Source organism: Chaetodon auriga, chromosome 22 (genome assembly GCF_051107435.1).
Source record: "Chaetodon auriga isolate fChaAug3 chromosome 22, fChaAug3.hap1, whole genome shotgun sequence".
NCBI lineage: Eukaryota > Metazoa > Chordata > Actinopteri > Chaetodontiformes > Chaetodontidae > Chaetodon > Chaetodon auriga.
In genome coordinates, this window is record NC_135095.1 from 17,643,055 (window position 1) to 17,657,011 (window position 13,957).

Below are 13,957 nucleotides of genomic sequence, written 5' to 3' on the forward strand. Positions count from 1 at the left end.
TTTTCTTTGAGTCTCCAAACATCTTTATTAACGTTGGAGCCGCAGTGTTGCACCAGAACACGTGAAATCGAGCCAAACTCAGATCACCGCGCGCCATCCTTCTCCCGTCAGAGCATACAGAGCTTATTCGTATGTGACAGCTTTAATGCGTCTTAGTTTCATGGTCTTGGCCGTTTATTAGGTGAAAATTGGGGTTTTTCAGGGGATTCCCAAAACATGGCGCGGCACAACAATCTGCGCTCAAAGGTCCGATGGACAAACAGACCTTTGAGCTGATTTTGTAACGCTGCTCTCAAAGGTCAGCCTCCGTGCCACTTTAATTTCACCGACGCCTGATATAGAAATTGCCCAAACAAAGCTCGTGTTAAAGCGGCTCTAATCATGGATCTGTGCAGGTTTCACTTTCCGTCGGCCGAAACTTTTTCCACCCTGAGAGTTCAGTTTACTTCAGGGCCAAAAGCTCGTTCGCCACGTGCTGTCTGTGCCTGGCTGGAGCTGATCTAACCTCTGCGGCGTGAGTATGAGCCTGTTTATAAGCCTTTACGGAAAATTGCAGCAACCTTTGAACCAAAAAGCACGACTGCGCCATCAGGAGCGGCGCAGTGCGCTCCCACCACTAGAGGATACTGTTGACTTTGATAAGAGATGCTCCTTTTAAAATAAAATCTCTTGAGAAAGGAAATTTCTCAAGAGCTATGTGGAGAAAAGTGATTGCCAAGTTTAAGAAAAAGCCAAATGGAAACGGATGAAGTAATCAAAAGAGCAAATGGTTTCAAGCATTCATGAATAACTGACTTTTCAGGGGTTTGCTTGCACAGATGATGAGTATTTTGTTACTTATAATCAGCTATATTTCGTTAAAACATGACATTTTAATTTCATCTTAATGATTATAAGGACAATAGTTTTTCTTCCTGTTATAAAGGCGCATTTAAAGGGCCTTGGATCAAATAACTGCTAAAAACACGAGAAAAAACGACTGATTACATTTCATTTTAACTACCAATGATGATTAATTTATACATATACTGAAGCCGATATCTTTTAGGTTAATTCTGTGGATCTGAGTGAGTTTTACTGCGCGTAAAAAAATAATATTTGGTTGTGTAACACGCAGTTTTCCGCCGTGGTGCGTTTGGTTTTGTAGGCGTCGACTGAACTTGAGTTCCCTATTTATAACAAGCTGAAGAAATAGTTGTCGCCGCTGCGCTCGAAGCTCCGTGAAGGAGTTGGCTTGAAAAATATCTGTAGATGTTTTTTCGGACATGCGCAGACGGAAGATGCCATATTGGAACGGGGGCAGCAGCAGCAGCAGCTGAAAGACGTCGCTCGCGTTGCTGGGCTCGTGCTCACGCGAACGAGGAGAAGAGAGAGAGAGAGAGGAGGAAAAAAAAAACAGAGGGGGTCTCGAGAAGGAGAGGCGACCGAAAAAAAAAAAAAAACTTGGACAGGTAAGACAGGTGACGGCTCCGGCGGTGCTGGGAGGCTTTTCCGCCGCTGCTGCGTTTTCTTATTTTCGACATGTCGACGGAATAAACACGGGCAGAGTTATTTCTCGCTAAAACAAGCCCGAAGTGCTCTCGAGGCGGTTTCTGTAGAAACGACGGAGCAGTCGCGAGCGTTCGTCCGCGAGCCCAAGTTGCTCAAAGTGTCTCTCGCGCGCTGATTAGCAGCTCTCACCGGCGGAGGGGACGCTGTCTCGTGGCACTCGCGGTAATAAGCGTTTATTGCGTTGTTTTTCGCTGTTTGTGTCCGTCGCGTTTTTAACTGTTTCGGGAAACAACGTGAATTTTAATGATCCGCGTCCGACGCGCTGTTTGAAGGTGTTTTAACGCTGCGTTCAAAGACAACGACGCAATTTTCTGTTGCCTGACGCGAAGTTGTTCACACAGGCGAACGTCAGAAATGACTTATTGCAGTCGTTTGCCTGCAGATGAGTCATTTTGGGATTTTTTTTCCGTCACCCTTAGGTGCGCAAAAGCCATCGGAAAATACCGGACAGTGCCAAAATGTCAAACCACTTTCAACATGGCGGGTTACGGTGTTCAGGGGGGAAAACTGCGCCTTAAAATCTTTGAACGAGGAAAAAATAAAGTGACGGCAGATAACGCGACCGGTTCGGTTTCTTTGGATGGACACACACGAGGTTTAATCAATTAAATTCGAAGTGTGCATTTGGCGTTTCCGTGGGAGTTTTTTTCCGCTGCAGTTTTGAGTGTGCAAAGTACATGACCGGAGTGGCAGCCAGCCTGCTGCTCGGCTACACCCCTCAGCCTCATCTTCCTCATGTGCACTCTGCGTTTCCTCTTTCACTTTTCTCCACAGCGATCTGTCCGCGTGCACATCACGTAATGTCACATTAATATCGTTTTTCCACATCAAACCGACGGCAGGGTGACTGAACCGCACCTTCTGCCCGCAGTCTGACATTTCTGTGATGGTCGCACAGTCGGACGGGATATTTGCTCCAGTTTATTGTGTCTCTGTGGGTGAATTTGCAAACGATTAAGCAGATAATTGGATTAAACCGCGCGTATCTGTTTAATTATTTCTCTTTTGCGGGCGGTCTTCAAATCCGGGGTTTACAGCTTTGCATTATTCGAGGATTCCTCCTCCAGATTAAATTCGTCACCATAATGAGCAGAAACAATAAAGACTGCACGTTATGGAGCCGACGGTGGACGTTCATGTGCAATGAATAAATCATGTTTTTAGACTTCTTGTTGCTCCAAAGATATTTTTTTTGTCCGCGGAGCAGCGAGTGTGGATGGGTGAGCGCAGGCTGGAGATAAAGAAACGCCGAAAAAAGAGCACTTCAGAGGGGCGTCAAGGTAAAACATGTCCATTTTCTCCACGGGAAGCAATCAATACGAGTCCTGCTGGACATTACTGATGCTTTGGATGTTGATGTTTTTATTTTATTTATTTATTTATTTTTTGCAAGAACCACCCAACAGCCATTTTAAAAAAAATGATTTTAGCTGTTTTTGATGAGGCACTGCGCGTTAATGTTCCTGTGAATGTTGCTCAAGGAAGACAATCACAAAGCGAGGCATGAAGGAGAGAAGATGGAGAGAGAGAAAGAGGAGGTCACTTTACAGGAAATGAAGTCAGGGTCCTTTCTTTCTTTCTTTCTTTCTTTCTTTCTTTCTGCTCAGCCTGGATTTGAATACGGGGAGGACTCAGGCAAATATCAGATTTGACCTCTCCTGTTCCCAGACACGAAAACTCTGCAGGTTGTTCAGGTTGTGTGCTGCAGGAAGTTGTTTCCAGTCGCTGACGTTGAAATGTTGAAAGAGGAAAACTCCGGGCTGAAGGAGCTTCCCTCCTCCCGGCTGCTCCTGCTCTGTTTCATCATTTTTTAGTTAGCTGATCTCCGTGAGCGTCGCAGGCTGGCGTCACTGGTCGTGAAGCACACGGGCTGCGTTGTGTGCACATCTTTGTCACAAACTGTTGGAAGAAACAGAGGACAAATTGTTGTATCAGGGCCTCCTGCTGCCAAGAGGAAGCAGCTCTTGGATGGGGCTAAAAGAGGAGAACCTAATGGGGAGTAATGCAATAAAACCCGAGCCCATGCACTGGTAGTTAATCTCCTAAATCCCCCATTAAATCTTTGGCATGGATGGGTTTAGGGAAAGGCAGGAGGACAACATGTGGATGCCCAGCTCCTCACCAGGGGCTAATCAATAACAAAAAGTCCCCTCAATCTGAGGGCACAAATGTCCTGCGTCTGAGATTAACTCTGCCAGAGCAGCTTAATCCCTCGGTGCCCAATCTGGCCTGTTTCCTCCAGGACGCTGCAGGCCAGTAAGCCTGAAGCACGGAGTGTGAGCTCCAGAGAAAAACTGCTGCAGAGCGCCGGCCTGTTGCACCAAGAGTTAAACGGCTGACATTGGCTTTCAGAACAAAGGCTCGTGGAGGGTTTTCTGTCCCCGAGGCTTCGAAAACTCGTTTAACCAGCGAGGGACCAAATTAAGAAAACGCTCTCGTGCTATCACGGGGAGCCGAAGACGATCAGTTTCTAATGTTGTTTTCCAGCTACCATTCATCCTAACAGTGGTTTTCTGGGGGCTCAGCAGCGAGGTGACAGTCCTCCTGTTTGCAGATACTCTTAACCTTTTCAAACCTGCTGGATCCGCCTGCACAAACAGAATCTATTCTGCAGCGACCGTAATGAGAGAAACGTCTTTTTTAACGTCTGCGTGGGAATGTGGGTCGGCTTTGTGTCGACGAAACGAGAACATTCTTCAAGACCTCGGGGTGCTGCATCATCTCGATACGAAGAGAGAAATGTGCGACCTTTGAAAAAGTGCAGAGGACACCCAAAAGTTTGCAAAGACAGTAAATATGTCAGGGTGGATTTTGGGGAAATGAGCAATGCAGTTCATAAGTATTTGGACAATGACACATTTCCTGTTTTTTGGCTCTGGGCTCCGTCCAGCACAGTGGATCTGAAATGAAACCGCTTTCAGCTTTAAGGTTTTGAGGGTGTTCACGTCTGTATTGAGTCATCAGCGTGGGACCAGCAGCCCCCTTTTTTTATACATATCACCTCTCATTTCTCAGGACAATGACAGGGCTCCGGTTTCTCCATGTTTCATCTGGCGTGGTCGTGAAAACCCTTAAATTAAAGCTCAAAGTCAGCGCTTGAACCACACGGTCTTTGTTTCATTCTGCTTCAATTCACTGTGCTGGAGGGCAGAGCACAAAACAATGCAGAAATGCTTCAAGGGCTGCATCGAATGTGCAGCACAAGACCTGCAGAAGACTGAAAAAGGGCTGCAATCAACCAGAATTGATTGTATGTATTTTTAGAAATAGACTAAAATACCAGAAAATTGTTGCCAAAGTCCAGGGCGTTGTCCTCGAAGTGCCTCGTGATCAGTTTTTCGATTTTCGCTCGATGAATTACTCATTTTCTGCAGATCCACTTATTGTTTCATTTGCTAATTAATTTCTCGGTGATGGAACCATGAAGTTCTGAAGCGCCGCCCGGCCTTCAGATGTTGAAATGAGCAGAATCTCTTCTCTTCGTGACGCCGTGCGGCAGAATCAGCCACTTGAGGGGAGTTTTAAGGGAAAAAGCAGTTTGAAGAGCCGCTGTGTTTTGAGTGCACTTTAATGAGTTTTAATTAGCGCTGCAGAGGCCGGCGTGCTGACGACAGCTGCGTGTCAGCGCCGCTGAGGACCGTGGGGCAGCGAGGGAGGAGGCTCCGATAGGCTGCGGGGGAGGAGGAGGGCAGGACGGCGTCATGTGGGCCAAATTAGCTCAGCTTGTTGTTTACGCAATGGATGTTTGCTGGAGCCACGGAGGGACGTCAGGGGGTCTGTGTGGCGGGGGGGTGGTGGTGGGGGGCGGTGCACACACACACACACACACACACTCTCACACACACACACACACACACACTGAGCCGGGTGGTTGTGGAGGCTGTCACCGCCTCTGTAGCCTCTCAGTTCTGTGAATACACTCGGCTCAAACAGCAGCCTGAGCGCCGGGCTGCATGTTTGAGCTCCCTCTGGATTTTCTGGACGCTGGGATCTGTTTTCCTCAGAGGATTGTTGGATTCTCACCGTTTTTCCTCGTGTCTTTCCGCCTCGCTCCGTCTCAGGATGGACGGCTCGCCTCATCACAGGATAAGGATATTTTCTGCTCTTTCGGACGCTGGCTTCCACTGATCCTGGAGCTGTTTCTGGCTCGGTTGAGGGTCGATGTGTGACGGCAGAGCGCCTCTGTGCTAATTGCCGTGTTGATGAAAGTGGGTGGAAGTCGGGGAGTGAGTCATGGGTGATGTGACTGCATGACCTGCGAGTCCGACCGCCAGGCGAGTGACAAACGGGCTCTGCTGATTGTTGTGCTGATTATTCGGAGTTTAGACTTCATCCTGTTTCTGCTTTGTGATTAAACAGGAGCTTTTCTGTCTTTAATACTTGAAATCTGCTGTTTTTCTAACGTTAGAAGAGTTATTTTCTCTGCAGGGACTTGACAGAAGCTGTAGGATTACGACAGAAATGTTTCCAAGTTTAATGATGCAAAACAAAGAGTGCGTGCAGATCTGCATGTTTCTGATAAATGATTGATCAATTAGACTTTTTTTAAAGCAGCAATCCTGTCTGCAGCTCCTCCAATGTGAGGATTTGCTTGTTTTCTCAGTTTTATGTCATTGTAATCTGAACATCTTCGCGAAACGAGACATTCAATGACATCGACTGAGACTCAACTTTATAAACGGAACGATTAATGAATTAACGATTAACGATAATGAAAATAAATTAGCCCCAATTTCAACATCAGAGGTTCGAATCCAGCCTTTTCTGGACGCCTTTCGCTTCTCTCTGCTGTAAACTGCTGAAACACCCAAAAAATACTGACAAACAATGACGAGTGATTCCAAACCTGGGGGGCGGGGGCCCTCAAATGGGCCACAAGGTAACTCTGAGGGGTCATCAGATGCAGAGTCAGTTAGTTAAAGAGAAAAACAGAGTGAAATACTCGGGTCAAAGGTCACCGACCACCTTCGAGCAGCGACGTTAGAACAATTCAGAGACATGTTTCACACATAACAGATCATCGGTTCCCATCATCCCGTCTCCATGAGGACATGACGATACTGTAAGCAGACCGCCGCCAACGACGGCTGCGCAGTGCAATCGCAGGAAAAGGGCTAACTGTCAGCTCAGCAGGTGACCGACTGATCACATCGAACGCTTGTTTCACAGCAACTAATCAGAGCGACGCGCTGCAGCGTCGTTGAGACAGGAAGAGACGTACAGCTGCTGATGTGTGAGGAGAAACCTCACCTCTGCACTGCAGCGCACACACCACGTACCTGAAGGCAGCTTGATAATGAAGCCAGTGTTGATCCGCTGGAGCAGGTTGAAAACTCTTTGCTCGACAGACAAAAGAACTGCATTTGAAAGAAAGTAAACCTGATGTCAACAGGTGAGTCCATGTTAACGGACTCGCACCTTGATGTTACTCAAGGCCCGTTTGACAAAGACACAGTTGCTAATTGATGCAGGAATCATCTTCATGCTCATATTTCCTGTCACCTTCCATGTTAAGCTGCGGTGACATTATTCTGCTCTGCGGCTGCTTCAGCGTCCTTCCAGTTTTTCTACTTTGTGTGGCTCTGATTGGTTATCTGATGGAGTTCTGCAGTGGTATGCAAATGCAGGCAGACGATGAGCATAACCTGATATTGGAGAACTGTGGCTGAAGAGGCCGCGGCTGCTCTGTAATTAAACAGAATAAGAGGAGTTCTGCGTCTTTAATGATGCTGAAAAGTGCAGGATCTGCTGTCCAGGTTCTTTTCTTGTACTTCACTGCAGCTTTGACTTCCTGCTGCAGGGTTTTCCTCTGGACTTCCCCAGAGATCAGATGTGTTTTCCTTCAGTCTTGTGATGGTGAAGTGTTCTAGAGGTGGCATTCTTCTCTTTCTGCCCGTTTCAGCCTCAGTGGCCGCTGCTATTCGCGCTAACCGCCCACTGCTTCTGTTGTTTATTCCAAAGAAATTGCAAATGCAAAGTGCATCATTTCCTGCCAGATATTTTGGTTTTCCAGGGAAATTCTTTACCAGGTGTGGGCGTTTGTTCGAGCAAATGTCAAAGCTGCTATGAACCGTCTTCAGTTTCTATCTGTACAGGGAGCCGGAGTGAAGCCAAACGGGCTGTTTTTCTCCAAATGTCACTGATTGTTTCTCAACAGCCGACTGTTTGCAGCTTAATTTGCTAAATCAACGCATTAACTCTGTTTATCTGTTCTGTGCCAGGGCTGATAAGCAGAGCGAGAGATGCAGTGAAAGAGGAGCGGCACGCCTCAGGTCAAAGGTTAGCGCTCACCAGGAAGCGGCGGTGCAGGATGCAGTCTCGCGCTCAGGAGCAGCCGTTGGCCCTCACCGCGGTGAAGTCACTCTACCCGACCAATGGGAAGGAAGAGGAGGTGAACACAGGTGAGGTGGCTTTATCTTTAGCTTGAATGTGGCAGTGCCCACGAGGCGGCCGTCACCTGACCAACTGGTTTGGTTGACATAGATTACAGTGCTTGATGATAGAGGGTCAGTATTATCATTGGATCAATATGCTCTCTGATTAATACATTATTACTTTAAGTTGATTATGTTATTTAAGCTTTGCTAGGTTTGCCTTTGAAAGTTTCCCTGTTGTGGCCTTCATGCACAGGCTGTTTGTGTCATTTTCAGGATAAGAATTTACATTATTTGTCATGTTTTTCGAGCATTTCTATGAAAAAAGTCTCACAGTTTGAAATAGTTTGGATTTTTTTCCTGATGTTTTTGAACACACAGAGGTGAGTGTCAAGGGCAGCACGCACCAGCATTGTTTACTATGTAAACCTGCACAATAGTGGCGCACTGACGCGGGTCATTACACATCAACACGTCCGGATACGTTACTGGCTGATATCCCAGAGTCGACCCGCGTCAGCTCTCCAGAAATTCAGGATTTGTATTCATCTGCTCTGCGCATCAGCATATCCCAGCAGCCACCTCTTCTGTCTACGTGACGCTCAGTGTGTGATGCGCTTGACACCTGAGCCTCACACTGAGAGTGAAACGAAAAGAAGAATTAAGCAGTTTTATGTCACATTGTTTGTTACTTTCTCTCATTTCCATTCTGGCTGAATATGTTTGGAGGTTTGGCACTACAGTTCCCATGATGCAACATTATACTAACAAATAGGAAGCCAGGGGATTCAGTGAGTTAGCTGTGAGCTACGACACTCACATTGACTTAAATGAGTGAATCACTCTTTCACTGGAAAAGCGAACGTGTTTATTTCCTGCAGCAGGTGTGTGACTCTGAGCCTGTTGGTATTAATGTGATCCGATCACCAGTGGACAGCTCTAAGTACGTCAGTTCACACCTGGCCTCACAGCGCGTCTCCACAGTCTCCAGTGACCACTTATGATCACATTTCATCCTCCTGGCTCTATATGCGAATAAACATGCACATCTTTCCGTTTGCAAAGATGTATTATTGCCCAAAGGTACTTTGCCAACACGCTGGAACAAACAGCTGCGTTTTTAAACAAAGAAAGAAATAATTTGCTATATAACATTTGCCGAATTTACAAGAAGGTCCAAATAATTAAGGATTTGTTGTAGAAAGTATTTCATAGTGTTTATAAAGTTTCTCCTGATGCAACAACTCACTAAATTGATTGATTTTTAAAGGGAGTCTGGGGACTTTGTCCACAGGTGACATAGAAGCTCGCTCTTTGGTTACTGTTTACTGTCTTTGTAAAACTTGACATTATTACTGTCGATAAACTGTTGTGTCCTCGGTGCCTCTTAGGAGCATTCACAGCTGTATTTAGAGTTGCAACAGATTATTTTCATCGTTGATTAATCTGTCGATTAGTTTCTCGATTAATCAATTATTTGTTTAGTCGATCAGTTTCCCAAATTCTAAAATGACGTCCTCAAATGTTTTTTGTCCACAACCCAAAGATATTCAGTTTCCTGTCGCAGAAGTGTAAAGAAACCAGGAAATATTTACATTTAAGGGGCTGAAATCAGAGACTTTGGAGTTTTTATTATTAAATTATTAAAAGTGATTAATCGATTATCACATTAGATGGCGATTTATTTGATAGTTGATAACTAATCAGTTAATGGATCAGTCAGTCCACTTGTGGCCGGATCGCGCAGGACTCTGTTGGCACCAGGCGTGAACAGGTTCCGTTCTGGTCTCTGGGTTCAGATCTGTGTGTTAACGAGCGTGAGACGTTACAATCCGTCAAAACAGCAGCTTCCTGCCGTCCCCTCTCATTAGACAGAGCAGGTTCAGCATTCCCACTGAGGAGTCTCCAGAGACACACACACACACACACACACACACACACACACACACACACGGTGCAGAAAAAAGCCTGACACATAATACCTCAAATGCATCAGTCCCCCACAGGCAAAGTGAACAATTCTCGCCTTCAGGAGAAACATTAGTGGCGTTACGTAAGACGACTTGTAACACGCCGTGCACACCAACGCGCTCCACATACTTTCCTGTTGTGTTTTGGCGAGACGGGCCGCGCTTACAAAGCGTCAAGGCTGCGTGTTTAATTGCCGTTTCATCTGTGACGAGTGACGGCCGATTCTGTTCCTCCAGATGCAGATTCCATGGAAGAGGAGGCGGAGTTTAACTGGGAGGAGCACATGGAGGAGACGGGAGGGAACGCCGCCCCCCACACCACCTTCAAACATGTGAGTGGCTGCGTACGATCCTCGCCTCACGCTTGAATCCCATCCCTCTGTGATCCTTTAAACACAGCCTCATAGATAAGCACCACATGCAGAAATCCTTTAACGACGTGTTGGGGAGCGCTAATGCTGCTCAATGGAGCGCTCTCATTGGCTTTGTTCCCTTATGACGCACAAGTTTGGAGACGACCTTTTACCGATTTTTGGAGACTTGTTTGAGGATAACACAAAGGAAGAGTCAGTGGGTACAAATAAGCACCATGCTGTTTCACTTTTTGCTTTTCAGGGTCATTTTTTCACAAAACTAACAGACAGAAACGTGGAAGCTCAAAGAGTCAAATACTGCAGTAAAGACAAATCCAAATTAAATGTCATCACCTCCAGTCTTTCACGTCGTTGCTGGTTGGTGCCGTTAAAATCATTATGAAAATCAACAACTGCTTAAACAGTCAATTAAGTATGCTGTAATGTAACTGTGTCTGTTTTTTAATTAGCATGTGTCAAAGCTCTTTCCAGGAAACCTTTGTTTCCCAACATGAAAGCCTAAATTCAGTTTCAAAGCTCGTCTGCGCGCTGCCAGGAATGAAATTCTGGTTGAATTGGTTGAGAAAAACTGAATCCTGGTGGGAAAACACAGGCTTCAAAATGACTACAGTCAGCCTCAAAGGTGTGGAAGCTTGAACTGGAGAATATAATAAATATAAATAATCTGTCAGCGAAGGACAAGACGGTTTCTGTTTGACTCGTATTGACCAATCATGTTTGAGCTGGCTCACAGGTGCAGGTTGGTGTGAAAAGCTAAAGAGGCTCGGCTGTCGTCTGATGTTGATTTAGCTTTTTATTTGCGTTTTTTATTTAACAGCTAGCTACACCAGAAGCCCCAAAACATCAGCTGTTACCAGTGACATCCCCTCAGTGGTGGCGACACCAAACTCAGTGGTTAATTTGGCTAGTTTTTGATTATGGCTCTCTATGAGTCATTCATTTGGCCGGTAGAAGTGTGCAGAAGACGTCAAGTGCTAAAAAGTGTAAAAAAAAAAAAAAAAAAATTCTGCAGAATCACAACAAAGTCTGTGTTGCAAAGTGGCAAATTAGTGTTAGTAATTCTGTTGTACTGCAGGCCTGATCTTTATCTGGCCGTCTGAGTCAGGAAACGGCTTCAATTCTGCAGAAAAATGATTCATCGGATTTAAGAGAAACAGCACTTGTTTAAATGTAATTGATGTGATCGGACTCGATGGGACACGGATTGTGAAAATCCCTCGTGGAGAGGAGGGACTTTGGCTCAGGAGGCGAAGGTGCTTTTCTGGCCCTGCAGGCCAGCTGTGCTCTGCTCCGATTGGTTGGGTTGAAACTCATATCTGATACCAAAGTGAGCTGAAGCGCAGCCGGCCGAGTTCATTCACACCGACAGTCACGGTCCGGGTCAGCTGAGGGGTCAGCTGAGCCGCGTCGCCATCACCGGCCGGGCGGCCTGGTTAACGTGTCAAACTCAGTCGCTTAACCTGCTGCCTGAAGGGATCCAACACGCCTCCAGAACCTCTGCGTTTTCAGCCGAAATGCTCCTCCTCAGAGTCTGATCTGACTGAACTCGGAGCTGCTGTATGTTAATAAAAAACACGTAACTGAATTAAGGTTCACTTCCAGTAATGACCCTGAATCAGCTAACTGCTTCTTCACGCTAATGCTAAGCTCAGCAGAACGGCTGTGGGGCCAAAACGATGATGAATTTACTTTTTAAAAGCAAAGCTGAGGACTGTTTTTTCTACTTTTACACCAAACACTCTTAAAACAACAGATGTTTGTAGTAAAGCACGTCTTTTGGAGCAAAAGTCAAACCATAAATGGTCAGATTTTTTAGTTTTATTTATTTGTTTTGGGATTCTGGACCTGAAACATGTGAATATCCCGTCGTCTGCTGCATTGATTTCTGATCACTGCTTTCGTTAATCAGTCTCTCAAAAGTCTGCGAGGCAGCTGGATTCACCAGCAGGGTCGTTTCAGGGTCGTTTCTGACCAATCAGGGTCCTGTGGGGAACTACCAGCGGCTCCATGCTTGGTTGAGGCGTGATGACAGCGTAGATGCTGCTGTAGCGTCGGTCAGATCGGAGCTGGAGACTTTCTCTTCAGTAAAAGATCGAACGGCGCTGAAGGAAAAGATGTCGCTCCTCTCCTGGTTGGCTTTGGTCACATGGCTTCTCGATCTGCTTCTGATTGGTTGCAGTGCCTGAATAAACTGAAATATCGTGTTGTCTCGTGATGCTGCGGTTTGGAAATGGCACTTTGAGCTGCAGCATCTTGAAGACTCATTTGTTTTCACAACAGGAGGGATTTTTTTGTTGGGATTTGTGGTTTGCTGTTTTTCCTGTTTGTGCTTGTCAGTCACCTGTGAAGCACACTAACCTGTATGAAAGGTGTGACACAAATAAAGCTTGATTGGCTGAATGGAGTGAAGCAGGTTTCGCTTTGCGTCCACAGAGCAGTTTTACCGCTGCGCTGTCTGTTCTGATAGCTGCTTCCTCATGCCAGTGTTCAGGATTTTCACGCGTCTAATCAATGCCAGCCTCTATGATACTGTGGGATTATTGATTCTTTTAACGGGCAGCAAAGTGTTTTTCACGGCATTTCCCCCCAAAAAAAGACCTCAGCCCGCTACCAAACAACTACAGGGCTCTGCCTCCGTGGACATGTTACATCACAGGAGAGGGCCAGATGGGCGAGAGCGGTTGATCCTGGACGCGAGGTCTTTATCCACCTCAGCTGACTCCACCGTCACGCCGACGGAGCAGCTGTCCGCCCCGGCGAGGCTCGGGACGGGCTGCGACGGTGGAGGCGAGTCTGCCGGTGGTTTGAGATTTAAAGAAGTGTGTCGGCGTTACAGTTCCTTACATCACTCGTAGCGATGACTGTAATAAGGGCGAGATTAGAATATGTGGGTTTTATGAGCGAGCCTTGATGTCGGACAGAACCGTCTGTGTGGTGATGTGAGGGGCTGAGGTCTCTCGGGAAGCTAAATTGCCTTGTTGGTAAGTGGATTGAGTCACTGGGAACAGACCATGAATTCCCCAGAAAAATGTGATTCAGTAAAGTGCAGCCCTCGTCTCCCTCTCCCTCTCCGCCTGGACAGAAACAGTGATTTCTCTTGGGCCTGCGCACACACACACACACACACACACACACACAGAGGCAGTGTTTGCTGCTCGTAGCCCTCTTACATAAGCCAAGCAGAGTGATACAGCACGTTTGCATTGTTGTAGCAGGAAGTCACGGGGCCATTTGTATTGTGTTTATTTCTAAGATGTTGGCTTTTTCCATTCAGTTGCGAGTGTGTGCGTTTGTGTGAGGCTTGAATGTGAACATCCTGTCGGGCTTGTAGTGTTCTCAAGAATTGTATAGCAGCCTCTGGCTATGGTGGAAAGGCATTATGCTGTGCTGCATTCACTGCCGTACAGATTTATTACTTTCTTTGCACAAGGACAAGCTGAGAGGCTGATGTTTGGTGCAGAGGGGGTTTAGGCTGTTTTGAAGAGGTTCATTAATTTAACCTGATTATTAAAGCTGCGGTGGGCAGTTTATTTTTGCCGTCTCCGGGCAAAAATAACCTTTCAGCGTGTTGTAATTCAAGTGGCCTGAGAGAAAACTTGACTTCTGCACCTCCTCTTGGCTCTGCTCTCAGGCTTTGGAAAGTCCAGCCTGTGATGGGAAACTGTGACCAATCACAGGTCATTTCAGA

The 13,957-nt window shown here is 46.4% G+C and overlaps 1 protein-coding gene across 4 annotated transcripts in view; it reads left to right on the forward strand.

Annotated features, from left to right (window-relative positions):
• Window positions 1-1,232: 1,232 nt before the first annotated feature.
• The window catches only part of sfmbt2 (Scm like with four mbt domains 2), a 40,782-nt gene continuing 28,057 nt past the window's right edge, over window positions 1,233-13,957 (forward strand). The window contains exons 1-3 of one of the 4 annotated variants that reach the window (XM_076722459.1): window positions 1,233-1,451; window positions 7,773-7,952; window positions 10,133-10,227. In XM_076722459.1, the coding sequence (XP_076578574.1) occupies window positions 7,862-7,952; window positions 10,133-10,227 (186 nt within the window). In that variant the 5' untranslated portion in view covers window positions 1,233-1,451; window positions 7,773-7,861. Of the gene's footprint in view, window positions 1,452-5,485; window positions 7,953-10,132; window positions 10,228-13,957 lie in introns of those variants that run through there. The other 3 variants (XM_076722461.1, XM_076722462.1, XM_076722460.1) reach the window with 3 other exon arrangements.